General features: G+C 45.0%; 12 protein-coding genes across 12 annotated transcripts; 7 read left to right on the top strand and 5 right to left on the bottom strand.

Annotated features, from left to right (window-relative positions):
• The first annotated feature begins 438 nt into the window (after positions 1 to 438).
• ASPGLDRAFT_43802 (putative para-hydroxybenzoate-polyprenyltransferase Coq2) lies at positions 439 to 2,013 on the top strand. Its single transcript, XM_022545887.1, has one exon. The coding sequence runs from the start codon at positions 581 to 583 to the stop codon at positions 1,853 to 1,855; it is 1,275 nt and encodes a 424-aa protein (XP_022403966.1). The 5' UTR covers positions 439 to 580; the 3' UTR covers positions 1,856 to 2,013.
• A 224-nt stretch (positions 2,014 to 2,237) lies between these two features.
• On the top strand, positions 2,238 to 2,827 carry ASPGLDRAFT_33003 (monothiol glutaredoxin GRX5; the record flags this gene model as incomplete). The annotated part of the gene is made up of 3 exons (XM_022544249.1): positions 2,238 to 2,264; positions 2,323 to 2,602; positions 2,676 to 2,827. 3 exons carry the CDS (start codon positions 2,238 to 2,240, stop codon positions 2,825 to 2,827), a joined length of 459 nt encoding a protein of 152 aa, XP_022403965.1.
• A 330-nt stretch (positions 2,828 to 3,157) lies between these two features.
• Positions 3,158 to 5,036, bottom strand: ASPGLDRAFT_80135 (ethanolamine-phosphate cytidylyltransferase; the record flags this gene model as incomplete). Its single annotated transcript, XM_022550056.1, has 4 exons — positions 4,589 to 5,036; positions 4,402 to 4,519; positions 3,535 to 4,309; positions 3,158 to 3,478 (listed from the first exon to the last, which is right to left on the bottom strand). The coding sequence occupies exons 1-4, from the start codon at positions 4,710 to 4,712 to the stop codon at positions 3,158 to 3,160; spliced, it is 1,338 nt and encodes a 445-aa protein (XP_022403964.1). The 5' UTR covers positions 4,713 to 5,036.
• A 109-nt stretch (positions 5,037 to 5,145) lies between these two features.
• ASPGLDRAFT_43798 (uncharacterized protein) lies at positions 5,146 to 6,595 on the top strand. Its single transcript, XM_022545886.1, has 2 exons — positions 5,146 to 5,505; positions 5,576 to 6,595. Exons 1-2 carry the CDS (start codon positions 5,300 to 5,302, stop codon positions 6,333 to 6,335), a joined length of 966 nt encoding a protein of 321 aa, XP_022403963.1. The 5' UTR covers positions 5,146 to 5,299; the 3' UTR covers positions 6,336 to 6,595.
• ASPGLDRAFT_1154901 (putative mitochondrial protein sorting (Msf1)) lies at positions 6,503 to 7,521 on the bottom strand. The gene is made up of 4 exons (XM_022539694.1): positions 7,274 to 7,521; positions 6,717 to 7,206; positions 6,587 to 6,661; positions 6,503 to 6,521 (listed from the first exon to the last, which is right to left on the bottom strand). Exons 1-2 carry the CDS (start codon positions 7,424 to 7,426, stop codon positions 6,790 to 6,792), a joined length of 570 nt encoding a protein of 189 aa, XP_022403962.1. The 5' UTR covers positions 7,427 to 7,521; the 3' UTR covers positions 6,503 to 6,521; positions 6,587 to 6,661; positions 6,717 to 6,789.
• Positions 7,522 to 8,004: 483 nt separating this feature from the next.
• On the top strand, positions 8,005 to 9,379 carry ASPGLDRAFT_43795 (thioredoxin peroxidase DOT5). Its single transcript, XM_022545885.1, has 2 exons — positions 8,005 to 8,549; positions 8,661 to 9,379. Exons 1-2 carry the CDS (start codon positions 8,252 to 8,254, stop codon positions 9,020 to 9,022), a joined length of 660 nt encoding a protein of 219 aa, XP_022403961.1. The 5' UTR covers positions 8,005 to 8,251; the 3' UTR covers positions 9,023 to 9,379.
• A 139-nt stretch (positions 9,380 to 9,518) lies between these two features.
• ASPGLDRAFT_23296 (putative NADH-ubiquinone oxidoreductase 21 kDa subunit) lies at positions 9,519 to 10,242 on the top strand (the record flags this gene model as incomplete). Its single annotated transcript, XM_022543269.1, has 3 exons — positions 9,519 to 9,578; positions 9,664 to 10,160; positions 10,218 to 10,242. The coding sequence occupies 3 exons, from the start codon at positions 9,519 to 9,521 to the stop codon at positions 10,240 to 10,242; spliced, it is 582 nt and encodes a 193-aa protein (XP_022403960.1).
• Positions 10,243 to 10,590: 348 nt separating this feature from the next.
• ASPGLDRAFT_32997 (DUF1761 domain-containing protein) lies at positions 10,591 to 11,172 on the bottom strand (the record flags this gene model as incomplete). Its single annotated transcript, XM_022544248.1, has 3 exons — positions 10,591 to 10,725; positions 10,798 to 11,102; positions 11,157 to 11,172. 3 exons carry the CDS (start codon positions 11,170 to 11,172, stop codon positions 10,591 to 10,593), a joined length of 456 nt encoding a protein of 151 aa, XP_022403959.1.
• A 1,303-nt stretch (positions 11,173 to 12,475) lies between these two features.
• On the bottom strand, positions 12,476 to 15,220 carry ASPGLDRAFT_23294 (rRNA-processing protein MPP10; the record flags this gene model as incomplete). The annotated part of the gene is made up of 3 exons (XM_022543268.1): positions 12,476 to 12,626; positions 12,861 to 14,800; positions 15,167 to 15,220. 3 exons carry the CDS (start codon positions 15,218 to 15,220, stop codon positions 12,476 to 12,478), a joined length of 2,145 nt encoding a protein of 714 aa, XP_022403958.1.
• A 613-nt stretch (positions 15,221 to 15,833) lies between these two features.
• On the top strand, positions 15,834 to 16,888 carry ASPGLDRAFT_32994 (oxidoreductase, short-chain dehydrogenase/reductase family; the record flags this gene model as incomplete). The annotated part of the gene is made up of 4 exons (XM_022544247.1): positions 15,834 to 15,855; positions 15,912 to 16,347; positions 16,401 to 16,645; positions 16,701 to 16,888. The coding sequence occupies 4 exons, from the start codon at positions 15,834 to 15,836 to the stop codon at positions 16,886 to 16,888; spliced, it is 891 nt and encodes a 296-aa protein (XP_022403957.1).
• Positions 16,889 to 16,999: 111 nt separating this feature from the next.
• On the bottom strand, positions 17,000 to 18,281 carry ASPGLDRAFT_43789 (NuoB/complex I 20 kDa subunit family protein). Its single transcript, XM_022545884.1, has 4 exons — positions 18,021 to 18,281; positions 17,782 to 17,971; positions 17,354 to 17,709; positions 17,000 to 17,295 (listed from the first exon to the last, which is right to left on the bottom strand). The coding sequence occupies exons 1-4, from the start codon at positions 18,061 to 18,063 to the stop codon at positions 17,201 to 17,203; spliced, it is 684 nt and encodes a 227-aa protein (XP_022403956.1). The 5' UTR covers positions 18,064 to 18,281; the 3' UTR covers positions 17,000 to 17,200.
• Positions 18,282 to 18,920: 639 nt separating this feature from the next.
• On the top strand, positions 18,921 to 23,024 carry ASPGLDRAFT_120534 (putative nuclear pore complex subunit Nup133; the record flags this gene model as incomplete). Its single annotated transcript, XM_022540144.1, has 4 exons — positions 18,921 to 19,235; positions 19,297 to 19,366; positions 19,419 to 22,715; positions 22,774 to 23,024. The coding sequence occupies 4 exons, from the start codon at positions 18,921 to 18,923 to the stop codon at positions 23,022 to 23,024; spliced, it is 3,933 nt and encodes a 1,310-aa protein (XP_022403955.1).
• Positions 23,025 to 26,542: the final 3,518 nt, after the last annotated feature.

Here is a 26,542-nt window from a genome sequence, read left to right as displayed (position 1 = left end):
TCAGGAAATGGAAGTTTTATTAGGCGCTCCGACGGCAAAGCATCTTTTGCTTCCCTGGAAGAGCGGTAGTCATTCGTCCAGCATTTATCAGTGAATATAAGGAAATGCCTAGTTCGATAAGTCAGAAAGTCGCGAACGTCTTCTGAAGTATCCAAAGGAGCTACCTACAGCTCTTTGTGAAGTCATTGCGATGCGATTACGCGATGGTCAGCGAGACCTGTCAAAGAAAATGCATGGTTTGCCGAAATGTATCCAAGTAACAACGCGTAAGTTACTTCGGTACGCGATCGTCCAAGTAATTGTGGCAGTTGTACTATGTAGAAGTTACGTTGTATACAACTACCTTGCCGGTTGTCAACATTCACAAAAGAGCGGCGGGTGGGCCCAGCACGTGAAACTGGATATCAGTCGTCGCAGTTCGAAAACCATGATGCAAAGGAATTGACTTTGCTAGTTGGAGGGCTCTATTTTCTTTTCTCTTTTCTCTTTTTCTTTTTCTATATGAGTATGAATCACGGTTGAACTATCCTCGTTTTCTGCGTATCGTGGTTTCGTTATTCTTGATATCGTGCTTTACAGCATGAGTTCTTCGATATTTTACTTCAGCTTGTATCGAGGGGTGCAACTGCGCACATGTATTGGGGGACGAGGTTTCGGTCTGTGCAGCAGACGCTTTTCGACGGTAATCCACCATGTCCGTTCATCTTCAATATCGCGCGGTTGTGTAGGAAACAGGCCTACAAAATCCCCGGTGCTTCAAACGACTACAACTAAGAAGGCGATCTCCGCCCGATATAGTTCGCATTCTCCATCTTCGTTGCAATTGGCCGCTGAATCGAACAAATCGGCAAATCCAGTCACGCATTATAGGCCTCCTACAAGTGGGCTGGTTGCCTCTCTTCCTCGGTCATGGATACCTTACGCTGAGTTGGTGCGACTCGACAAGCCCGTTGGAACATATTACCTGTTTTTCCCATGTATATTTTCGACGCTTTTGGCTGCTCCCATGGCACCGTATGCCACACTGCTGCAGATTGTCGGCACAACAGGCCTTTTTTTCACCGGAGCATTGATTATGCGCGGAGCCGGTTGTGCGATAAATGATCTCTGGGATAGGAATCTGGACCCCCATGTTGAACGCACAAAATTTCGGCCAATTGCAAGGGGAGCGCTGTCTCCCGAACAAGCGATACTGTTCACAGGCACTCAGTTACTGGCTGGGCTTGGTGTGTTGCTCCAGTTTCCTACCCAGTGCCTATGGTATGGGATTCCCAGTTTGCTTCTAGTGACGACATATCCCCTTGCCAAACGCTTCACCAACTATCCTCAGATCATCTTGGGGCTTACATTCTCATGGGGCGCGATAATGGGATTTCCAGCATTGGGCGTGGATCTTCTCGCCAATCCCGATGCACTGAAATCAGCGGCAGCTCTCTATTCTAGCTGCGTCGCCTGGACAGTATTGTACGACATGATATATGCCCATATGGACATAAAAGATGATGTAGCTGCAGGGATTAAATCAATCGCTCTTCGCCATGAACACAACACCAAAACCATCCTTTCTGGCCTAGCTGTGACCCAGGTCGCATTGCTTGCTGCGGCAGGAGTAACGGCAGGCGCTGGTCCTATGTTTTTTGTGGGCAGCTGCGGCAGTGCAATTCTTACCCTTGGCGCTATGATTTGGAAAGTTCAGCTGAAGAACATCCAGAACTGTTGGTGGTGGTTTAATAACGGTTGTCTGTTTACCGGAGGAGGCATAGCATTAGGGCTACTCTTGGAGTATCTGGCGCAAGCTTTCGGCTTTTATGAGAAAGAAGAATCGAAACCAGAAGCGTCCCCATCCCCGCAATGAATGGGATAGAAGGGAAATAAATATATGAATAAATCCCCCAATTGGTATACCAAAGCAAATATCAACAATTCCTCTGGTCTCAATCTCTACATATCGCTGTTTTTGTTCAACAACACAATTGCAATGAGAATATATTCTGCTGGCTTCATAACCTGGTGATATTGAGTAATATACATAATATGGGTTTTTATAGGGCGGCAATAGTTAGCGTATCCTATTATCTGATTGGTTGAGAGCAAATGATTTTCAATTGTTAATCAGCGGTATTCTTAGTTAGTTAGTGGCGTACTTGCAGTCTGCATATCAATACCAAACCTTTTTGAATCGCAGTTTTGGTTGTTTTTAGTCCGAGACACCCATTAACCAAGAGCTTTTTTAAATTATGTTTTCGAGGACAGCATTCGCATCGGTAAGTGTACTTTGGGTAATCCCGGGATCTGGATGAACATACACTGAAGCCTTCCAAGGTATTCCGACCACTTTCCCGGCCGGCGAACTTCGTGCAGCCGCGCACTGCTGCTTTCCAGCTGCCCTCTACCCTCCATGCACGCCTGCTGTCTACCGACACGAGAGCGGCGATTGATAAGGCAGTTGCTACCGCCCCCGTCGTGTTGTTTATGAAGGGCACGCCCGAGACCCCACAATGCGGTTTCTCACGAGCTAGTATCCAGATATTGGGCCTGCAGGGTGTAGACCCCAAGAAATTCGTTGCATTCAATGTCCTGGAGGATCTTGAATTGCGACAAGGTAAGCTAAGAGCCTCCATCATAGTTCAACTGAGATGCATGGAGCTGACCATGTCACTTTGCAATATCACCAGGCATTAAAGAATACTCGGACTGGCCGACCATCCCGCAATTGTATTTGAACAAAGATTTTGTTGGCGGATGCGATATCCTTATGTCGATGCACCAGAATGGAGAGCTCGCAAAACTGCTTGAAGAGAAGTCAGTTCTGGTAGCTGCCGATTAGACACTCCGGCACCATGCCCCTTCTCTTCTTTTGTATGAATATGTCTGTATTGACAGTTTAATTTGATGATTGTTACTGCATTCTTTCCTGGGAAGCATTTGCAGCATGCACTCTTACTCTTCCATGTGTCGCAGCGCATATTCCAGCCCTATATTACAGGCTTAGGCATGATGTTGCACGTGCCTAATATTTTCATACAAGAACTGACTTCAACTGCGTTTTGCTCTGTATTTAACTGATGGCGACTTTATTATGAAATAGCAGGTATGTCGTTGTTGAAACTATTTACAGCTAGTCTGTTTTCCTGCGTAAAACTATGAACGGCAGTCATTATGCTGTCTCTTCCTTTGCCTTGGTCAAGTTCTCGATGGCGCCTTTCTGCAGTTTGGCGCGTTGCCTTTCTTCATATGCTTCTCGACTCTTTAAAATTCGATCAACAATCTCGCCAGCATTCACATGCTGGAAGGCATGAGACTCGATCTCCCTGAAGATGCCCATTTTCTTTGGGGCAGTATAGGGATCATATGTTAGCGGAATGAACGTTGTTGGGCCGTGATAAACGGCGTCGGGGGCACCCAATGGCATGTTCTCCAGGTAGGGTTGACTCGGAGAAAACGGAGCCGAAAAGACGACGGCATGGATATACTGGCTCTTAAGTCAACATCATACTGAAGCGCTGTTCAGAACAGTGAATTATATTGACTTACACGGCATTGGAGGACACAGAGGCCACGTTCAAAGATGTTCATGATCGGGTAATTGAGTCCCTTCCACTTGTTAATCACATCATCATCATGGATACCAGCAATAATATAAGCCGGAGGATAGTCCTCGCCGGACTCTTCCAATCTGCTTTTCTTCTGTTCAGGGTTATACCAGCCACGCTTGTGACCTTCTGTCTCCTCTTGGGCTAAGACCTGTCTAAGGAATTCGATGTGGCCAGATGAAAAAAGGTCAAAGCCACCGTCAACGTAAACGATTCGTTGCCCTGGCTTTGGGGGTTTCCCATGGACAAAACTTTCAAATGACCCTGCTTCTTCAACATTGCCGTCAAGCTTGGCTAGACTCGAACCAGACCAAGTCGAAACCTGGGGTCCAGGTTGTAGTCCAGTCTCATCCGTGGCATAATCTGCGATCCGTTGCATGAGATCCGCGGCGGATTCTTTTCGTTCCTCCCAGTTTCTAGAGCCTTCTTCCCCGGCAAGCGTAGCTTTGACGGATTTGATGAAATGACTCTTGGTGCACAATAGCATACGGCCAACGAGATCTGTTGTAGAAATCCCAGGGGTTCGTTTGACCACTTTGAAGCGTCCTGCTGCCTTGACGAACCGGTAACAGTCGTCACCATTGCTGTCAGAGGTGATGTCGTCGCCGTGAACGACATACTGGCAGCCGTAATGAGACACCCAGGGAAGCGAAGTTACGTATGGGGCACAGGGAATACACCGAGACGCCCAGCGGCACGCCTCTACTGCAGCGACACTGAATACCAGATATAAGAATCGATGTCAGCGTACAGGGGGGTTGACGAGTGGGAAGGGGAGAACGAAGTAAAAGCGACCCAGTAAACTAACCGTTCTTCCAAAGTCATCACCGTTGGTCCCTTATTCTCCAGGATTGCTTCGTCCGAATGTACACCGACGAATAGTTCTTTGCCTAGCTTACGGGCTTGAAGCATAGCTCCCGCATGTCCTACAGAGAGAATTGGGAATTAGAGGATCGATCTATCTTCATGCTGGATGAATGGGATTGACTTCTCACCGTGATGGCTAAAGTCAAAACATCCGTCGACCCAAACACGATCCTCTGAAATGGGCGTATCCTCCTGGGGGTCCACGGGCCAGTTCCCTGGTAGAGGGGCAGGCTCCTCGAGGGATGTGCTCATGTTGTGCAGACTGGATGGGAAGGCGCTTTCGGCAATTTTGATTTCGGAGTATGCTTCTGGACTGGGAGGCACCACTGGAGTGTGAGAAATGAGTATGTTTACAGAAAGAGGGAAGATAAAGTGGAGGGGCAGTGGACTACGGAGTAACTTAACTAGCTTGGTACTACTACTATTCCGTGTTTGGAGGGGCCCTGATAATCATATCTATATCGATCTTGACACACAAGAACTCATCGATACACTACATAAGAAATATGTAGATTGTTTTCAATGAGCTCAGGTTAAACAGAGGAACTACGTAAAATATCAAATGGTATAGCGAACATACACAGAGTACGGAGTACATTCAAGAAATACACAATAAAGGGGGGAGGGGCTAGTTAATGAATGTGGAGAAACTTTCTCCAGATCTCTGCAGAATACTACTTACCCTACAGCATACTTTCAATCATACGGTTTACTACAGTACTTATAGCACGTCAAATATTATTCCAGACCCGGATGCGAGTGATAAGAAGGCGACAGAAGCCTTCTGATTCTTTATCCCCAAACCAAACCTCTGTGTACGCAATTAGACGCCGGCAAAGATGATTTCGTCCACGTTCGGCCCAAGTTTGACTCGAAGAGATACCGCAAAATCAAGCGTGGGACAAGAAAGTACACATGGGACTATCCCTCCTCCTCTAACGAGTGGAGGAGGCACACTCGGACCACAAAGCGCTGGCGCAATATACCAGCACATCCATGACATGGCAACGAAACGGATATCTACTTTGGATTATCTTCGGAAAGCGTCAGTTTGTCCACATTGTCTTTATTCTTCAGGAGAGCGATCTCGTTTTAAGTGCTAATAGGCTTTGCAGTCATGAGGGGCGCGTATACTGGTTCAACACAGTTCACTTCTCCCGGGCGGACCTGGGACGCATGTCTTATTTCGAGACTCGGAAGCTGTCTCGTCGTGCAGTCAACTACCTTCTACTTGGTTTGTCATTACCGCCGATTTTGGACGTCAATTCAACGCCTTCCGAATACCTGCGTGCCCTAAATGCGCTACTGCTGGAATTTGAAGCCTTCCAGCAAGTACACCCACCTGACGGGAGTTCGTCGTCAACGCTAGCCAGAGCGCGTATTCCACAGATGTTCAAGCGAGCAGCACACGCAGGGACAAAGGTCAGAAGAGCTAGCTCGGCAACAGAGATTGGACTGCCCATGCAATCCAGCGATCCTTCTGATTTAAAAGCAATGGCAGGGAATATCGCCCCATCTGCGACGACAGCTGCGACTGTCAGTTCATTTCCTCAGACAGAGTCATCTGAACTCCTTCCAGGGGAGGAGTATTCCTATCTATTAACGCCGTCGCTCCCCTTCGAGCCGGATTTTTTCGAAACTTTTGCTACCCTGTGTGATGTTTTGATTGATTGCTACACTCGATTGGTTTCTCTGGTATCAACTCCTTCGGTATGCACTGTCTCTCTAGGCGAAATGTTCTCCAAGGCGGATACAAAACTTCGAAAGATCATGGTGGCCGGTGTGGTGCGAGAATTCGAAGACGCCAGTCGCAGTAGTGCCAGAAACGAGGTGACTGGTGTCAGTCGTGTAGTTTTGGGTGGACTCCTGGGCTGATCGCCACCTTCGTTTTCCTTTTTCTTTCTTTTCCTTCTCATAGGCGGTATAATGGGCGTTAACTGGTTGGGAACGGAGTATTAAGAGCGTCGATGTACAGGTAGAAGCTCTTTCGAAAGACACATTCACAGAAGCTATAGTTACTGCTGCGGAGCTAGTCGGGTCGACACTAATATCCTAATAATGCTTTTATCTATCAGATTCTCTGTTCTAATCTTTTTGTACAGAAGTCCCGAAATGGGAACAAATACACATTGACCAACAAACCAAGGGATATCTAAACAACTTTTGTGAAACACAAGTCTCATGAAAGTGGAAACGTGATAATCGTATGAACATTGGCCACGGCCACCGAAAAAAAAGAGAAACGACCACCGAAACAAGAAGTATTAGAAACCGACGCCGAGATATGCAAGTCGCTTAATATGCGGATGTAAACGGATGTCTAGACTGCTCACGACTGTAGCTGCCTTTTTTCGTGCTCGCGTTGTTCGCCGAAGACCCGTCGACTCATCTCGAGTACCGCCTCGAAGCCTTCTCGTCCTCTTTTGGCGTTTTGACTGAACCTTTCCACACTTGCTTCCTCTACCTTGTTTTTGATCTTCTGCCAGCCACCGCAAAGCGCAGTGATTTTGGCTTCTTGATTAAAATCGGTGGAGTTTGCCTTTGACGGTGAAGGTCGGTATATCACAGTTTCTTGAACGTTGAGAACGTTGGACCAGGTAAGATTGCTGGAGCACATGGTAACTTTCTTCGCGATTGGGTCGACATAGGAAATCTCGTAGACATGAGATGTAGCGCTCCCTCCGAACAATGATAATACCCATTGTGGCACGGACTGATCACATGTGATGAGGCGCTCCGTACGCAACTATGTACAGCAGCGATGTCAATTGGGATTACTCAAAATAACAACCTGAAAATGCAGGGCAACTTACGATGCCAGTCGCTTGATCGACTGATCGAGAAAGAGTGTCCACCCCCACGACATGGGTTGACTTGTCATTCCATGGGCAGTACTTGCGCCAGTTCGCGGTCGAAACTTCGTTCCAGGAATAGTCGAAGGTGCAGTTGGAAGAGAAGACCTTCATGATTGCTCGTCCGAGAAGATGCCGTTGTTAGGCAATGAAAGGAAGGCCTCTAGACTGACAGCGCTTGATGTTGGACGTGCCGTGGCACGGATTAACCGATTTAAATCGATGTTATTATGATTGCAGTGCGGTAGTCGAAGTGAAAACTCAGGAGTAACAAATTCAGGAGAGTAATGAGTCGGATTGCTCAACTACAGAAGAATTGAAATAGTCCTAGTAGTGATATAAAGCTTAGATGATATATGATGGCGATATTGGATGATGGGATGTGGATGGCGATCGCAGCTCTCCTGCAATGAGAATTGAGAAGCGGGAGAAATTTTTAATGCACGAGACCTGGTTCCGATGTCGGGATCTTCCGGCAGAAAAGCAAAGAACGCCGGCCATCCATGGTTACCGTAATACTCGGTACAAGGGAACGGAACGGCTTGATACTAATTTTGTTCGCTAGTACAGGGGTACGGAGTAATCCAGTACTTGTACGTACATATTATCAAGACCTATCACAATTCAACATGATCGAAAGTGTTTTTGAAGGACTGACAAGCTATTTGCAATAATGGATTCCACCTGGAGCAAAGGATTACCATGGAGCCGCTGTCACCTCAATTTTCCAGGGTAATGCCGAGTCTAGATCACTAGCGCCTTGAATCTAGAGGTTTCGAAAAGCCTTTTGCTCCATAATAATAATCTTGTATCGTATGTGCCCCATACTCCGTACATACATATTACTGTACTATTATTATTCCGCATTTTGTTGTACTCCGTACACACTTTTCACCTTTTCTGTTCTCTTTCCCACACCGACCTCACTTCCCCCTCAATATGGTCGAGCTCAGAAAGCGCAAAGCACCTATACAGCCTAATATCACAGAGACAAAAGGCAAGAGAGGCAAGAAAGAAGAGACATCTTCCTCAGATCGCCAGACGAGAAAAACGAACGATGCCACAAACGCTGATTCACTTGCTGGAGTTCCCAATGTCGGCGATACCATTGCTCTGGACGGATTCGGTGGCGAAATTGAGACAAATGACGGCACGAAAACAAATCTTAAAGAGCTTGTAGCGACAAGCAAATCTGGTGTTGTTCTATTTACCTATCCAAAAGCATCAACCCCTGGTTGTAAGTTTATCCTCACACCAGTCCCAAGTGCCGAGTGCAAGCTTGGGATTCCTATTTAGAGATGCCCAGTGGTTTACTGCAGAGAAACTCATTCTTCACAAAATATGAAAGGCACAAAGCAAGCTTGTCTGTTTCGCGACAAGTACAATCATTTGACATCAACTGGACTATCAATTTACGGTCTGTCAGCCGATTCGCCCAGGGCAAATACTACATTCAAGTCCAAGCAAACTTTACCCTATCCTCTCCTTTGCGATACCAGCGCTACATTGATTAGCGCCATTGGATCCAAGAAAGTACCGAAAGGTACCGTCAGAGGCGTCTTCTCTGTGGATAAACAAGGTAAGGTCTTGCTTCGCCAGGCCGGTGGTCCAGATGCGACAGTCGATGCTGTGCAAAAACTGGTTCCTGCGGAGCAGGTCGAAGGAACCCCCAAAACGGATGCTGAAGCACAGGGCAAGGATGAGGATTAGAAGGGCAAGGGAGTATTTGGAGGGAGAAGAGAAAGAAAAAAAAAAAAAAGAGGTAGCTCATGAATTGTTCTACATCTGTCTCAATATACAGTACTAGTATTCCAGTGTGAGATTCACCAAATAGTGGTCTCTTTACATCATGTCTGGTTCTCAACGATGCGGTGTTCATAATAATAATTATAATAATAGATGTGTATATAGTACTCCGTAGATCAGGATGCTTAGAATTCACTGCATGCCTGTTCGCTGTCCGTGCGGGTGGAAATACCATTGTTCCGCTCGTGGCGTCGGCTATCAGCGCTTCCTAATGAATGTCCGCCGTATCACACTACAAGTTACTGGACATCTCGACTTTGGAGGCGGTTTGAAAAAAAAAAAAAAGGTAATGTTTTGACCGATTGAATTGAATTGTCTGTTTTCTTACGTCGTACCTTTTGCGGCAAGTTGGGGGTGACATTACTGACTTGGCACATGTAGGTCAACGTCTTCGCCCATCATGGCTCGCGATATCTTGAAAGCAGCCAAATCCGCCTCGAACGCGGTTTCCGTTCATAAGGTAAGATAATTCAACTCTGGTCTGGATTGTATATCTTTGGTTTCTATCGAGTGCGCTGCTTTTTTCTAAACGACTGTCTTTTTAGAAATACACTGTCCAATCCTACGGAATTTGGGAACGTATCCGTCGCCTACTGTCCATTGCGCCCGAACGATCCACCGGTATCCCATTGAATGCTCATTATCGTCTTCCTACACCCGGAGGTCTTTCGCCTCTAACTTACGATGACCCCGTAACTGCGCCAGCCGGTGACATTGCCGACAATCCCTACTGGAAACGGGATGCCCGAAGGAACTACCCCAGGCTCAGCACTGTGAATCAAGCAGATGCTGTGGGTCTGCTTACCGTTGGAAGCCAGGCTGCGCCAAAGGATGACGTCTTGCAGATTGGAGAAGCAGGGCAAAAACAACTGGTTTCTGTCAAGCAGGAAGGCGAACAACGTGGTTTGGCTGCTCATTTTGAGAAAGACAAAAAGGGCATTCAGGGTGTTCTTGGCCCTAATGGCCTGCCGCCGACGCCTTGTAATCTGAATGCATCGGCAACAAAGTACCAGCTTGACCACGACAACGGCTACCCTGAAGTGTATGTTGAATTTTCTCCCTCCCTGTTGAACTCAAGTGCTAACGCCTCTTAAAATAGGTATCCCTGCCGCACATTCGTTTAATTGTGTTATAGACTTTTCCTACAATGGACACCTTTGTTTTTTCAAAAATTACAGCACCATACCACTGTAATTTTTGCCTATATATATTAGGGCTAGGGGCGACAAGATGCTATCAGCATGCATGAGAGAAATAAAAAGGTAAAAAAAATAGATAGATAATAAACCAGAGAGAACGAGCGAGAGCGAGAGAATCTGATGGAGTCCGAGTTGTATAGATTCCTTTCTTTCCTTTGCGTGGTGCACGATAGATAATTGCATATTCATTCAGAGAGCTAAGAAAATTGATATAGGAAGAAATGTGGTCATAACAGACGATGATCACATTTCCTTTGCCTTTTTGATGCGCCTCTAGTCAAAGGGGTTGGTCCGGGTACCCCACCATGTCAAGAACAAGCTCAGTCCGACTGTTTCGAAAGCCCTGCTGACGGCTCCCACGGCCACAGTATCTAGAGGCCGCTTCTCCGTAAATACCTGGCTGATGAACTGTTCTCGCGCGGGAAGAATGAAAGGGTCAGCATGTAACAATTGGCAAAAGACGCAGGCAAGACAACGCACACTTGGAGCAGAACTGGCCATGAAGATCAAGCTTCCCAGATAGGCCGCGCCCTTGTAGCTCAGAGTTCCAGTTGCATTGATTAAGGCTGCCACTCCGTACGTCTGGGCAGCACTTCCGACGAAAGAACTGCCCCAGGCGGCTGCTGCTCCAGCAGCTTCTTTGGACTTGATGAATTCTTCTTTAGAATTGGCTGCCTGGGCACGGTGGTAGGTGTCGCCGAAGACCGGCGCAAGGATACCCAAGGAAGCTGTATGGGTGAAGACCGTACCCATCGCAATGGCAGAGGGCTTCACGGGAGGCAAGTCTTGATCATCATGTCTTAGCAACATATAGCCTTTCAGACCATTGAAATACTCACAGTGAAGAGTCGTCATCTTGAAAGATCAATCAAGTAGAGATATATATGTTACGGCTCTGATAAAAACGTGTCTTTAGTAGAGAATAGAAGGAATGGATAGAATTGCAGCAGGAAATGGATGAGCTTTTGAAGGTGATATGGTATCGTCATCTTGGCAGCCGCGTTCAGAAGTAGCTGGCAATGACGTTGACATGATTGAAAAAGTGCATCCTATATATGGGGAAATGGAAGTAGAACCTGCTATGGAGTAATACTATTACTTTGGACCAATGATCGGGCTGAGTGGACGCGAACAGAAAGTAGATGGCAATGTGGGGGGAAGATCGGAAGTGCTTAAAGAAGACATGACATCATTCTGAGGACGCAAGTAGCACCCATCACGTGAACATCATTGTTAATGTGAATTCAATATGAAATGTTATGCTATGGAATTGTAAGGTCAGACCTAGACAAGAACAATGTCTAGGATATCATGGAATTAACCCATCTATTTCCATGATAATGGTGGCCTGATGATTACTACTTAGCACTCTCTACTCTGTACTCTTTTAATTTTTTTCTTTCTTTTTTTTTTGGTGCCCCTCTTCATGCATCTACTACCATCAACACTTGCACCTTGTTCACACCAAGTCTTTGATTACACATACACACACACACATTCTTTTGGAAGGTCTTGGTTCCATTTTTCCATTCCCTCCCCTCACTTGTTCCTGCATGGAGGGTCGCGATCCTAGCCCCGCATCAGCGGACTCAACTGATCCCTTCGATGTCAGCGAGTCTTTGGTCCCAATAAGAAAGTCGCAAGAAGCTGGAAATAGCAGTGTGTCATTTGATGGCCTTCTGAATGATCCTCTGTTCCTCAAGGAGGATCTTTCCGAAGGATGTGGAGGCAAACTCTGGCCGGCTGGGATGGTTCTGGCCAAGTATCTTCTGCGCCAACACAAGTCAGATCTTGCTAATAAATCCATGTCTGTAATCTCCATCAACATGATTAATTGGATTATTAGCTGAAATTTTGAGGTAGTGTTGAACTGGGAGCTGGAGGCGGCCTTGTCGGTTTGGCAGTAGCTCGCGGCTGCGTTGTTGGGCCATCCCCGATTTACCTTACCGACCAAGAACCGATGCTTCCATTGATGGAAACGAACATCAAACTCAACGACCTCTCGCCGCTCGTCAAAGCTATAGTTTTAAGCTGGGGAGAGCCGCTTCCTGATGATATCCCTTCTCGCCCAGCTGTTATATTGGCTGCTGACTGCGTTTATTTTGAACCGGCCTTCCCACGTCTTATAACGACGCTCCAAGAACTAATTGGTCCCGACTCAGTATGCTACTTTTGCTTCAAGAGACGTAGGCGAGCGGATGTTCGTTTTCTGAAAGTGGCAAAGAAAATATTTGATATCAGTGAAATCCAGGATGATCCCGACGCCGAGAGTTACAAGCGCGAAAGCATCTTTCTTTATAGAATTCGCGCTAGAAACAGCGAAGCAGGTGGAAGATAGAGGGCACAATTGAATAAATAGCATCGCGAAGAAATGAAAGTAAAGGAAGAAAGCTTGATGTAGCAACTAGCCAGCTTATTCCGAACAACTTATAACCTACAACACAGAAGAAAAAGAGAGAGACGGAGAGAGAGGGAAGAGACAGCGCAGAAGAAGAAATGTGATTTCAGAAGTCTATATATACACCAAGTAATGCAATGCTTACAACTTCAGCGTATCACCACTATTTCTCGTGCCTACCCCATCAACCTTGCTACCATGGATATCTGTAACCTCACCCTGTTTCCCTATGACCTTGACACCTCCCTGCTTCAGGTCCGACACGAGTTGTTGCCTTTCGGCTGATTTACTGGACTGTTGATTGGACTGTCCAGTACCAGCCTTTTTCTGTTTCTTGTGTTGTCGTCTCAACTTGGCCTTGTCTTCGCGAGTCATTTCGTCTTTGGCAACAGATGCTCCTGTCTTCAACACAACCTCTCCAGTAGCTTTGCCATCGCTACCAGGAGCATAGATCTCCTGCGGAGCGAGGGCTGCCAAATCATTCACAGCACCACTAACAGTTGGTCGCGCTTCCTCCATCATGACAGTCGACACATCCGTAATGACGTTGATGTTTGCTTGAGGAGCCTTTGGCTTGTAATGCCAATTAGAAAGAGTATCCAACTGGCTACTGATTTCCTTCCACAAGTTCGTGATTTCAGCATGTTCCTTCACCAACTTTTGGTTTTTAGGATCGACAAAATTGGGATCAGTAGCACGAAGATGGTCAGCTTCGTACATTTCAGCAAGACTTTGCTGAGGCTTCGTGTCCTCCAACTCGAATCTCGGCTTCCGTGCATCTTGGGCATCTGAAGTACCAGGACGGCGACGAATAATTTCATCAAATTCCTTGGCTAGAATGCGGCGCTTTACCAGGTCCTCAATGCTCTCTGAGAGTTCTGTCGTGACAACAGGCACTGGCTTCCCGATCCGCTCAAAATCAAGATCTTCCTCAATCAGTGAATTCATGGGTCTCTCGGCTGCCCTGGCTTCACCAGAGAGCATCCATTCCTTCTTGGCGACATTGGCGGCTTCAAGGCGACGTATCTCGTCTGCAATATGTGCCCGTTGTTTCTCATGCGTTGACCGTTGCGTTTTAGGGTCTCCATTGTCGTCGGAAGAAACCCCATTATCCGAAGCCTCGTCTTCGAATAAATCGCGGCGAACATCAGCCATTGCACGGCCCACATCGTTATCGAGGTTAGCCGTATTAGGCTGCGTCTTTGGGAGTGGGCGTGCCTTCTTTGTTGTGACCTTTCGGGGAGGCGGCGCAAAGAAGTCGGTGTATTTGATATCGCTAGTGTCAATCCAACCAGCGCCGTCTCCATCGTCGGCGCCTGCACTGTCACTGTCCTCTTCCGAGTCTAAGTCGCCTTGCAAGTTTGCGTTCCCAAACGTAGGACCCTCTTCGTCACTACTATCACTCATTTCATCTTCCGTTCCGTTTACTTTTGATGGGCCTTTTGAAACGGACATTGCATTGCCCGGAACAAGGGGGTTCGCATGCCAATCGATATCTTCATCATCGCTATCGACCTCTTCGGTTGGCCCACCTCTGAGGTCTTCCCTTTCAAAAGCTTCAGCTTGCGCGTTGAAGTCATCTATCGAAAAGAAACCATCATTCAACCCGAAACGATCTTCCGTATATGTGCCGTGTTTACTTTCATCATCAGATCTAGCGGAAGCAGCGTCTTCATCAGACACTTCATCGATCTCACCCCCAGTATCCAATTCACCGTCAGGAGAGTCATTAGGCTCTGGGCCAGTATTCATGTCATCGTGATCGATTACCGACTCATTTTCAGAGCCCTCTATTGACTCGTATCCAGGTCCTTCGGTCTCGGAGGCCGAGCCGGCTGAAGGGGCTCGGGCCGATTTCCTAGCATGGATACTATCGCGCTCTATTTCTTTGCTAGTTGAATCAAGAATCCGTGTGGCTTGTTCCCATATTTGGTCCGATGTAAACCCTTCCACATACAGCTGCTTCAACTGCAAGACCCGATCCGTATGATCTTGTCTGGGCTCGAATCTCTTGCGTTTTCTGGTGCTCTGTAGTCGAGATGTCTGTGAATTATTGACGGATAATGCGATCGTGTCAAAGAAATACTTGGTCGATCCAGTTATAGCACCATGCAGTTCTGTTGTCGGATGGAGAAAGGACCAAGGTGTAGACAATGTCGAGTGAAGGGGTTCAATTGAGGTTAATCCTTCAATGTTATTCGGAAGCGAATGGCTCATCTTTCGATATGAACACTCAAAGATGCACCTGCTCAGAAGCAAATAAAGGGTGGGGTCTGAGAGGGTAGGTCTCGAAAAAATCGAAGGGCTAAAGAAGCAGAAAAAAAAAAAAAGAAAAGAAAAGAAAAAAAAAAAAAAAAAAAAAAAAGGCGACAGTGAGCAGGCGGTCAGAATGGCGGTGAGAAGGGGGTACAGATGATGTCTACATGTACTCCGTAGTACTACTATACGAACCTGGCACGACAATTGCATAAACGCATATTCGCGCAAGACTGGCAGCAGAAACATTATGAAAGGTTGGAATGTGGCGAATATCTACAATAATATTGATATATATGCGAGACCACTCTGCAGTAGTAAACATGATGCGTTTAAAGAGAAAAGAGGGGGGGAGAGAAACTAGGAACGTTGTCATCAATATCAATGCTGCAATGGTACGGCACAAAAAGGTGACTGACACCAGTTGAGAAGCATTGCAGACGTACTAATGTCTCGATAATTGTGATCCTGGGGGACAAAAGCGATATTTGATCTATCATCATCATAATGAGGCACACATTCCTGTCACGATTACCTGACTGAACAACGTCACTCCATTGAAACCGTGATGCTTACGATTGCGGAAAACCATGAATCGGGTAGGCAGGTCTATACACGCAAAATAATACCCTGGTTTATGTACTCGGTCTTTATTTCCTGGGGTTTGATTGTCCGCAGAAGGTTCAACGTCACTGTGACGACAGGACCGGTCCTACAGGTTCTCATGGAATGAGAATAATATAAATTGACGAGCAACCTGCTCTTTTCTATGTTCAGTTACAACTACTTCAAATCTACGGATCGTCAACAAAGCTGAGAAACTAACCATTATCGGACGTACAAAGCCGGAAGACATAGCACAATGCCATCTCAGTTTCAGCCTGGTAAGCGCAATTAGCCCGAATGACAAGAAATGCATTGGCTTAGAAAACCCCTGCAGGCCATCGTGTTCCTATCCAGCGCCTGGAGAAGCCTGGGTTACAGGCAGATCTAAAAGAAGCTCCTGTGTCAACTCATCTTCCGACGGAGGATGGTGGATACCAACTTTACAAGGCAGCTGGAAAGTTGGATGGTAAAAGAGCCATCATTACTGGCGGTGACTCGGGAATCGGGCGCGCCATTGCTATACTCTTTGCGATGGAAGGAGCATCGAGTCTCATCGTGTATTTGCCAGAGGAAGAAAAAGATGCACAGGAAACCAAGAAACAGGTTCAAGAAGCCGGCCGTGAATGTCATTGCTTGGCTATTGATCTTCGAAAAAAGGAGAACTGCAAAAAGATAATCGATGTGGCTTTGCAGTCCCTTGGTGGAATCGACATACTCGTCAACAATGCTGCATTTCAGCACATGCTTAGCGACATCAGTGAATTGTCCGAGTAAGTATGGAACGGCTAGTTTCTTGACGAAAACGATGCTGACAGGCCGACAGGGATCAGTGGGAAAGGACGTTCGATACCAACATTCATCCGTTCTTTTATCTTTCCAAGTACGCCCTGCCTCACATGAAAAGGGGCTCAACTATAATCAATTGCTCTTCGGTTAACCATTACATTGGTCGACCTGATCTCCTTGACTATACGTCTACCAAGGGAGCCATTGTAGCGTTTACGCGAGGTTTGTCAAACCAACAAGTTGGTAAAGGCATAAGAGTCAATTGTGTCTGCCCTGGTCCAAGTATGTCCCTAACTACCTAGCTGTAACAGATAGACGTGTTGACCAAATCTTCTAGTCTGGACCCCTCTTATTCCTTCAACAATGCATACGTCTGCAATGGAGCAGTTTCACGCCGTGCCAATCGGTCGTCCAGGACAGCCCAGTGAAGTTGCTACATGCTTCGTTTTCCTTGCAAGTCAAGACAGCAGTTTCATCTCTGGCCAATGCTTGCACCCCAACGGCGGCGTCGTGGTTAATGGATAATCGAGATTCAGATAGATTAGACTAATTGAATAAATGCATCTATGTTCAAAGCTAAACTCTGCAAGCCATGTAAATGGAGTCAAGATGTTTTTTTTTTTTTGGGGGGGGGGGGGGAAGAAAGAATTATGGAATATGCTGAACTGTACATTTTCGGATACAATGATAACAAGATGTTTCTGTCCATATATGATCAAGGCCGGACATGCATTAGATGGCCCCTGCCATAACCGGTATTTCTTAAATATTTTAGTCCAGGATAGTGTACACAGTTATCTAAACGCTGCAGTGTCTCATAACGAATTAAGAAAGAAACTAACGACGATACCACATGCGTGTAATTCTTGTGTGCCTCATTTTCTTTTGAAGCTGAAAAATCCCATACATCAATGCCTCAGATGTGGGTGGGCCTTGAAATCCAAGTTAGCGTTAAACTCCATTTATGTGAAAGGGTCAATGGGCACAAACATCCTGGAACATAGACATCAACAGGCACAATTCTATCACAGCCTCGGACAACTGAGTAGCTGTAGTGATAATAACCACCACCATTTGCACAACTTCCCATGCTAATAACCCAGCGCGGGTCGGGCATCTGGTCGTAAACTTGCCTAAGAGCAGGTGCCATCTTGTTCGTCAAGGTACCGGCGACAATCATGACATCTGACTGACGAGGCGAAGCTCGAAAAATGATTCCCAGGCGGTCTTGATCGTATCTGGGAGTTGACAAATGCATCATCTCAAGAGCGCAACATGCAAGTCCGAATGTCATGGGCCACAGGGAACTCTGACGAGCCCAGTTGGTCACCTGATCGAGAGTGGTTCTTAAGGTGCACGGGAAGAGCGGTTAGTATCCCACGGAAAACTGGGGTCTAAATCTGGCCGGGGGCACAAACAGGACATATTGCATCGCACCCTCCTTTTTCTCCTGACTCGGTAAAGGCACTTCCCTTCGCACTTTGCCAGATGCCGTGAGCGGCTGGCCCGAATGCCCTTGACGCTCAAGCGCAGTGGCCGACTTGCTCGAAGATGTCGACAGGGATGCTGTTGGCTGAATGTGAAGGCCCGGGGCGAGGCATGTGCGCACTGATACTCTTGTCAGTATAACCTAAGTCAAGAAGAACAAAGTGCTCACCAGAAAAAGCGCCAGGAATGGCGCGCTTTGGTAGATGCAACATGGCTAATTATCTTGATCCGTGTAAACTGGACAGCTCCTTCAGACGTTTTTAGAATTGAGTAAAGACCTATTCCGAGGCTGTCGGCGTTGAAGCACTGGTGGCAATGATGAATGATAGTTGAGGAAAGACGCTGCGGGCTTGCGGCTCCCTCGTCACAAATGGGTTTTCATTGTGACAATACGCTTGCTTGTGAATGGCCAAAGACGAGTGAGCATGGCCGTTCCGAGTAATGTATTGTAATAATTTGAAATTCAGAATATATAATATTGTTCCGCCTGGTAAGTTCAATTCAAGCCTTTGTCATTGGGCGCTACTAATTAGCTAAGCTGTCCAACTTAGTTAACTAACTACGTATTGTATGATGCCTCTTCCAGCATTTGAAGAGTTGATGATAATGTTGACCAATATGTTCATAAGATTAGAGTTATACTCTGTAGTTTCACAAACAAAAGGTAACAATAAATGGTATCAGGATTTCGATCGTTGAGATTATTCCGTCTAAGGAAGAAAGAAAGAACTCACAACCCACTTTATGGTGTTCCAAATCTGATCAATTCTTATTGTCTGGATGTTGGATTGCTGCCTTTGTTGACATGTATAAAAGTCAGAATCCGTATGGAGTACAGAGTACTCCGTACGATATGTATTCATAGTAAACGCTCACCGCCTTCGGCACAGTTCCCAATTTTAACCCGTACAAGTACTCCGTACCTTCAAAATAATTCAGATACCTATTATTGGAATTGCGTTCCGCTCGATAAACCGACTTCGATCCCAAATGCCAGGTTATATGTGCTGGGATAATATCATTTGAATGGCGGTTTAATTTCGCAGTCATTCTTTCCAGGGTCGACGCGATGTTCGTACCTAAAGCGACCGCTTCTCTGCGCAGTTCGCGAAGGCGTCAGCGAACAAGCTCCGGCGAATCCATCAAACAACACAAAGCCAAGAGGCAGCGATCCGCCCAGGAAAATGTCGAGTCTGAGTTAGAGAATGACAGGATCGAACGCGACTATGAATGTGAATCTGTCGGCCTGGGGGTATCTGAATCGGATAAAGCCAAACCTGAGACTACTGAAAATACAGGGGCCCAAAAGCAGATTGCGATCAGGGGTCCAAAAAAAACTGACAAACGAGATGACGATAATGACATTGACGGAGCGGTTGTTCTTGTTTGTCTTTTCCATATTCCTGAATTCTCCAGATCATAATCGTTATTAACTGAATGTGCAGTCAAGGACAAATCTCTACACAGTTTCACAATTGCCTGCCTTGCCAGACCAAATACGCGAATCCCAATCAGGTACGCCGCTGATTTCTTTGCATGATATATCTATTGCTAACGCAATCAGCAGGGCATTTCACATGCTCCTTCGGGACCGGCCACGGATATGCATTAGTACTGACACAATCACATGCTATCATCTGGCCCTACTCGAGTTCTGCTTCGTCACCCTCCCCAGCTGAAGTTTTCACCCTATCAGTGCCTGAGTCCTGCAGAGATACTACCGCAGAAGCACCTTTCGGGGTCCTTCTATCGACTGCTACATCCGGCCCTCCGGGCTTAATGGTGATCATACCTTCCACTGGAAAAATTGTATACTGGGAGACTGTGTCGAGTGCCATATCATTAGCACTATCCAGGCATAAACAGAATGGACTGCAGGGTTCTATCTCAGGCTTGTTGTATGGGGAGCATGTCACCGAGGTAGTCAGCGGAGAACCGTCTGGTGTTATTGCAACGCTTTCATCAGGAAGAGTGGCTCAGATAACTGTCAGGAGCTCCCAGGGGAAGCCGACAATTGCTTCTGATTTTCTACGGAATTCGACAAGTGGCAGCATGGGGTTCCTGGGGGGTATTAAGAACGCTCTGGCGGGTGGCTTCTGGCGAAAAGAGATTGCTGCGGCCAGGCCGGGCGTGTCTCGTCAACGCGGTCAGCGTGATATCATAATTGCTACGGCGAGCGGCCTTGTGGAAGTCTGGGATACGCACTGGAGCAACGGCAGCATCTTAAGAAAGCAATTCGACATTAGGCAGCACTTAGCCGAGTCTCTTGGTCCAAATTTGGCGGATGAATCTGGTGATCATGCCCTCAAGATTCTCGACTTAGCTTCTGGTGCTGGCAACGACAGTAATGTTCGCGGATCACAAGCCCCCGAGACAGGAAAGTGGCCACTTTACTTCGTTGTGGAACTGCCGCAAGGATCTAGTTCCACAAGCCTATGGGTAATTCGAATGATCTTATCTGACGATGGGCGTGTTTTGTCAACTCGCCTCATAAACTTGCATCATACCCGATCAAATGAATCAAAACTGCGTCTGTTTGTTTCGGAACCCGGCGATACGGGTTTTGTCGTCATTGGGCAATCCATTATTGTATTGTCGTTGGCCCAATTTGATGACAGAATAGCGCCGCAAGACTCACATCCACTGCCTTCGATTTTCTGTGATAGAATTGATCTCCGATCCGGCATCGAGTATGAATTACTGGGCAGCGGTTTCGAGGAGGCAGCCTACCATAATCCACTACCTGCATGTTTTCTAATGGTTAGAGGTTTTGGTGTTGTCCGCGTCTCAGCTGTGCCTCGCCGGCGCGCTCAAAACGGTACCGACGAAGAACATGTGACAACGGCCAAACATAAACTCGAACAGGCCGTATTTTATGGAACTATGGTAAGAAATCCGTTGAATTTGGCCAGTAAAGGAGGCTTGGATTTTCCAGTCGATGAATTGGAACAAGCGGCTCTCGAAATTTGCAGGGAATTACTGCGGTCAAGTTCCAAATACATTCCATCGTCCGGCATCCCACTTGATCAGAATTTACGATCACGAGCAAAAGCCCTCGATGATCTCGCATCTTTGCTTACCCAGCGTGGCTTGCCCTTCAATGGTCTAACTCGATCGGAACTAATATGGGGAGCCGAAAAGCTCGCTGCGCAGAAGGCTATGTGGAAGATAGAGGGGGAATTGAGAAGAAAGAACACTGATGGGCCAACTTTCTTGTCTCGTGTCATCGACCAGATGAGTGAAAAGTTTAAGACGAAGTTCGATTCACGACATAGTGATAGTGATTATGTCCGCCATTGGTTCCTTCACGATACGTACAGAATGGAGCATATCATCCCATGGATTTTTAATGCCATAAAACCCCAGAAAGGCCAATCAAAGCAAGGACGGAGAATGGCGGAGCAAATATTCCAAGCGAGTGAGTTCTCACTCGCGGTATTGGAAACAGCTTTCCGGTTTCGAGATGAGCGTGCTAGTCTTTATGGCCTGAACGAAGAGTTTTTGGAGGACGGTGTTCTGGTGGCCGGCTACGAGAATTTACCAGAACCTTGGACGTCCCATAATATGGCCTATGTTGAAACTGGGCACTTGTTAGATCTGGAGCTTGGGAGCTGTATGGCCTGGATCCAACAAACAATGTCTATTGTCGATGCGCCGCCAAATGATGTTGTAGAAGACATCGCCAAAAACTGCGCTAGGCAACTTCGTGTCCTGAGTCAAATGCATGGCGAGCGAATTCGATGGCTTTCGTCTCAAGGAGACCCCAAGTCAATGGACGAGATTGTCTCGGCTGAGCAGTCACATGTCAAACAACGCAGATGGCAATTATTCAAGTTAGCCGGTATTGGGCAGCTTGATGGTGCCATAAGTTTGGCGGAGAAATTTCGAGATATGGGTGCACTAGTGGAGCTCATAATTGAACTTCAAGACCAAACGAAATGCCAGCTTTTCTCCGAAACCAGTTCAGATGGCCCCGATGCTGTTGTCCTCGACAAGGAATCTGGTGAACTCGGCAGGAAAATCTCTCATTATTTCGAAAAATTTGGTGAATCTTGGGCGAATGCTTTCTTTTCCCGTCAGATTTCAATGGGTCAGTCCGGTGTATTATTTGCCATGAGAAAGTTCCAGCCGTTTATCACTCGGTTTTTACGCAAGAATCCGGCTTATCAACGATTGAGTTGGATTAATGATGTTGTTGGTGAAAATGACTACGGCACTGCTGCTGAATGTTTGACAAACTTGGCCATTGAACACGAATCCGACCTCTGGAGTCACCGTGTCGAGCTTTCTTTGGCGAAACTTTCAAGTCTAGCTGCGTTGGAGGAGACAGGTTCAGCCCACGATTCCATAAACCAGAGTGACATCAAGCGCGTTGAAGATTACGCCGAACTAGACGCCGTTCAAGAAGTCATTCATGCACACATTACGCCGGCATTGCAAGATGCCATTGATCAAAAAGCTGAAATAGACCTAGCAGTAGAGCAGTTCGGGAGGCATATCGCTGAACATAGGCCTTCGCTCCATGAAGTACTTGCTCGCGCGCTTACAAGGGTGGTTGCGCGAGAAGTGGTGGGTATTGACCAGTTGGTTGATCTCTTGACGTTACTTGATACTACTCGGGCTCCTGATTATGAGCAATCCGAGCTTTCTGGGAAAGAGTTTTACTTAGCTCTGCGGGCTATACGTTTGGGGTGCTGCAGTCAAAGAGATCAGTCATATACTAGCACTTTGCAAAAGCTGGTGTGGAGGAGATGCATGATCAGGGATAATTGGGAGGGCATGGGCACAGTTGCTGCTGAGGGTTTGAGTAATGAAGCTCATGACACTGCACTGTTTCACACACTAGTCTTGTGTCTAAAAGATCGTAAGTCTTTTTTTTTTTTTTTTTTTTTTTTGGGGTGGTGCTTCTGACCATTTTACAGGGCATGAAGATGACAACTCTCTCTATGTTCCTATTTCGCCGGTAGATGTGATACTGAGTGAACAGGAGTCACAGATCCTCTATTCACAATTTCGTTCGGAACAGAGAGGCCGGGTTGCTCGCGACTTCGATAATGAAAACGAAACATTCTGTCGATATATGGAATTGGGGAATCTTGAATTCTGGTTCAAGAATCTATTTGCGCAGATAGTTGCTGCATCCCCTGTTGATACTGGCAAGCCAGATGACTGAGGGTCTACATTTCCACTCCATATCATCTGATCTTCTTCTACCTCTGGTGCCATAAGCCCTGCCATTTTTCTGGTGCTATTTATTTGTAGTAGATTTTTATAATCGAAACAATTTCCACGTATTGCTTTGAAATTTGTGTTATTTTAATGACTTAGGGTTTACCCCGAGGTTGGAAATCCAGGCCCCTACTATAATAAATACGAGGCAGCCCTATCTTAGGGTCAACGAGGATTTCACAGAGGTAGTATAAAACAGACTGGTGGCGCATTCCCTGGCCCCAAATCGTTGCGGAAACCTAGGGCACTTTATACCCCAGTAACTGAGATTCAGAAAGAAAACATGGTGCATCACTGGCATAGATCACATGACTCAACCCAGCCAGATCATGTGTTTTTTACATAACTTAGCCTATTACGCTGAATCAGTAAATAATACATCCTAATTAGGATAGTTATGCATGCGTGGATATTCGATGGGTTACCCATAGGTAGTGGGTCCCCGCCCATCGTGGGTGGGAATGGGTACTACATTGGTACCCATGGGCCTATAGGTATGGGTAATGGGCAGAGACCTACCCATTGGGTACCCATGCCGAGGTCTATTGACTATCTGATAGTCACCAAAGTGATATGATGAGTGCTTAACCATGTATCATCCGGCTACAGTAGCATCTCCTAAAAAGATCTTTTAGTATTGTTAATTAAACTGACTATTAATCTATCCTAACTCTTATTGCTCTCCATGTATGATTTCTGTGGATATAAGATCAATTAATTAAATAATAATTAGTAATTAGTTAAATTAATAAGTAGCAGTTGAACGCATGCTTCTACAGTATTAATTTTTTTTTCAATTGTCTCTATTAACTCATATCCATGCTATTAAGCAATTGTATATAGGCACCTGTATAAATAGCCTTTATAAAAGCTTTAATTATTATCTTATTCTTACCAGGATTTAAATGCTCAAGATAAAGCCTTTATTATCTATATACTCTTAAATAGTATAAAAGTCAGTTGCCATATACTTCATCTTTAAATAGTTTATTAGATTTTTGATGAGATTAATGATGCCTTACTATTCTTATAGATGATAGATATTCTACTATAAACTGATTCCTTTCTAATATATTTAAAGTTTATATTATTTATTTAGCTGCTTTATAAATTATATATTCTATCTCTATTATTATACTTTAGATGGTAACTGTCTACTTTTAGCTGGATTGGGTAATTAATATCTTAGCAATAATAAATATAAAGCTAGTAATTAACTTATAAATTTATCAAGTTAACATATACAAAATCTATATATACTATTAAATCCATTAGTCGCCCCTTGGCATTAAATTTATATTATTCTTGTGACGGTCTGGTCACGTATATACATCACGTGTTGGCATGAGAAGGATGTTCCATTATCCTAGCTGAGCTCCGTGACAATTCTCTCAGATATATATATAGTGAGAGTAAGATATTAGCTTAATCAATTTAATTGTAAAAAAATGCTAAATCTGATAGTTATTATCAAAAATATAACTGTGTAATAAGCCAATAGCTAATACTCCTATCTCAATTATGGGTTATCTTTTAAATCTAGTTTAATACTCAGACTGATTGGCATGCCTTTTTGCTGGCCTGCAGTTAGTTATATTATAGAATCCCTTTAACTTCTTTTTAATTAATTTTATCTTACTTTCCTTCCTGTTAATATTATTAGTAGTAAGATATAGAAGTAGTAAAGAGAAAAGTATAAATCTAAGAATTTAAGTAAAAGAATAAGTCATTAAGCTACTAATATAGACATAAATAACTTCTAATAGTATAAATTATAATAGTAAAGAACACCATTAAGTTTATATAAGATATTAAAGCATTTATTTATCAGAAGATTATATTATAGATATGGGGTTAACAACAGTATTATTAAGAAAAAAAATAATGAGTAATAAGAAGATACATTAGTCTTAACAGATCTGAAAAAGGAACAGGGGAGAGTATCAAGTACCATAAAGAGTAGTAGACAGCAGAATAGTATAGATAGCGAAGTTCTGATAACTATGAAGAGATGACAGGGGAAAAAAGTAAATGTATGATATTATGGGAGTTAAATATAGTTATCAAAAGTTATATTAGTAAATAGACTTGAGTCACAAGGAATAAACAAGTTTAAAAGTAATAGCAAAAAAAAAAAAAATGAGAGAGTAACAGTTGTAGGGGAAAGCTATTATCATAATGGAGAGAAATTTACTGGGGCAAAGCAGCAGAATGGCCTGCAGGCAGCCAATGGCCACCGCAGTAATAGATCAATCAGCATGCTGTAAGAGTAGTAAGTGTGTGTTATTTCTTACTGCTATTTATATTAATTAACTCATATCTTACTATAAATTTTGTAAAAAGTATCTTGTAATATTAAGCTAGAACCTTCGTGTTAATTATAATTTTTATTAGTTATATATAACACTTATTATTATATTTAATAATATTAGGTATATCTCTTCAGATGGCCCCATATTAATTTAATATTTTTTAGGTCTTTGATTTTAAGAAGAGCAATGGGCAAAAGTCCTTGCTAAATAATTATATTCACTTTTATATTTTTCTATTTTACAAAATTTAATTACTTACCATATATATAAATTAGACCCTTAGCTGACTATTATATAGATATTTTAAATAATAAGAGTGAATTAAAATATTATAATATAAAGGCAGTCTATAAAGGTGTTAAAATATAAAAATATTCTAGCTTCAGGCTATCTACAGATACATAGACAAGATGCAGCTCGAAGAGCTGCAACAGGACCGGCATCAGCGCGCGGAGATATCTCGTGTGGATCACGTTCAGATCACGTGCATACATGGCGGGCTGGCACCGTGACAAAAAAGATAACGTGGTCGGTAAGCGAGCGACGCATGTAAGCGAGCGACGCACCATCCAACCAAATCTCACCCAACCACCTTAATCATTATTTTTATTGCCTACCATGCCACCAGATCGCTCTCAATCCTCTCGAAAATCGATCGAACAGGAGGGTAGGGTCTTGTTAGCTATTGAGGCTATTCAGAAAGACCAAATTGCTTCTATGCGCGAAGCAGCGCGTTGATTTAGTGTGCCTGAGGCTACACTCCGCCGCCGTCTAGCTGGCCATACCAATCGCCATGATACGCGCGCAAACAATCACAGATTGACTGAAACTGAGGAGTATACGCTTCTTCAATGGATTTTGTCAATGGATTCACGTGGCGCAGCGCCTAGCCCTACTGCTGTTCAAGAAATAGCCAATATTCTGCTTGCTCAGCGCGGCCAGGCCCCTCTAGAGACTGTTGGTCAAAAATGGGCATATGAATACTATGGTCGACGACCTATATTGCAACCTGGTAGCCATCTTACACCTCAATTCGACCAAATCTGCGAGCAAAACAAGATTATACCGATCTGTATGCCAGCACATGCGTCTCATCTATTACAGCCACTAGATGTAGGCTGTTTTGCAGTTTTAAAACGCGCCTATGGCT

Source organism: Aspergillus glaucus, assembly GCF_001890805.1.
Source record: "Aspergillus glaucus CBS 516.65 unplaced genomic scaffold ASPGLscaffold_4, whole genome shotgun sequence".
In the NCBI taxonomy this organism is placed as follows: domain Eukaryota; kingdom Fungi; phylum Ascomycota; class Eurotiomycetes; order Eurotiales; family Aspergillaceae; genus Aspergillus; species Aspergillus glaucus.
The sequence above is the reverse complement of the archived record's forward strand: the minus strand, read 5'-3'. Positions and strand labels throughout refer to the sequence as shown.

What these genes read in the sequence shown, in the direction of transcription:
- ASPGLDRAFT_43802 (XM_022545887.1), top strand. Translation starts at nt 581, where the DNA reads ATGAGTTCTTCGATATTTTACTTCAGCTTGTATCGAGGGGTGCAACTG.
- ASPGLDRAFT_43798 (XM_022545886.1), top strand. Translation starts at nt 5,300, where the DNA reads ATGATTTCGTCCACGTTCGGCCCAAGTTTGACTCGAAGAGATACCGCA. An exon ending in TTGGATTATCTTCGGAAAGC is followed by an intron (nt 5,506 to 5,575) that starts GTCAGTTTGTCC and finishes TAGGCTTTGCAG; the next exon opens with TCATGAGGGGCGCGTATACT.
- ASPGLDRAFT_1154901 (XM_022539694.1), bottom strand. Translation starts at nt 7,426, where the DNA reads ATGAAGGTCTTCTCTTCCAACTGCACCTTCGACTATTCCTGGAACGAA. An exon ending in TCGATCAAGCGACTGGCATC is followed by an intron (nt 7,207 to 7,273) that starts GTAAGTTGCCCT and finishes TGCTGTACATAG; the next exon opens with TTGCGTACGGAGCGCCTCAT.
- ASPGLDRAFT_43795 (XM_022545885.1), top strand. Translation starts at nt 8,252, where the DNA reads ATGGTCGAGCTCAGAAAGCGCAAAGCACCTATACAGCCTAATATCACA. An exon ending in AAAAGCATCAACCCCTGGTT is followed by an intron (nt 8,550 to 8,660) that starts GTAAGTTTATCC and finishes AAAATATGAAAG; the next exon opens with GCACAAAGCAAGCTTGTCTG.
- ASPGLDRAFT_43789 (XM_022545884.1), bottom strand. Translation starts at nt 18,063, where the DNA reads ATGTTGCATCTACCAAAGCGCGCCATTCCTGGCGCTTTTTCTG. An exon ending in CATTCCTGGCGCTTTTTCTG is followed by an intron (nt 17,972 to 18,020) that starts GTGAGCACTTTG and finishes CAAGAGTATCAG; the next exon opens with TGCGCACATGCCTCGCCCCG. An exon ending in TGATGTCTATGTTCCAGGAT is followed by an intron (nt 17,296 to 17,353) that starts GTTTGTGCCCAT and finishes TTGGATTTCAAG; the next exon opens with GCCCACCCACATCTGAGGCA.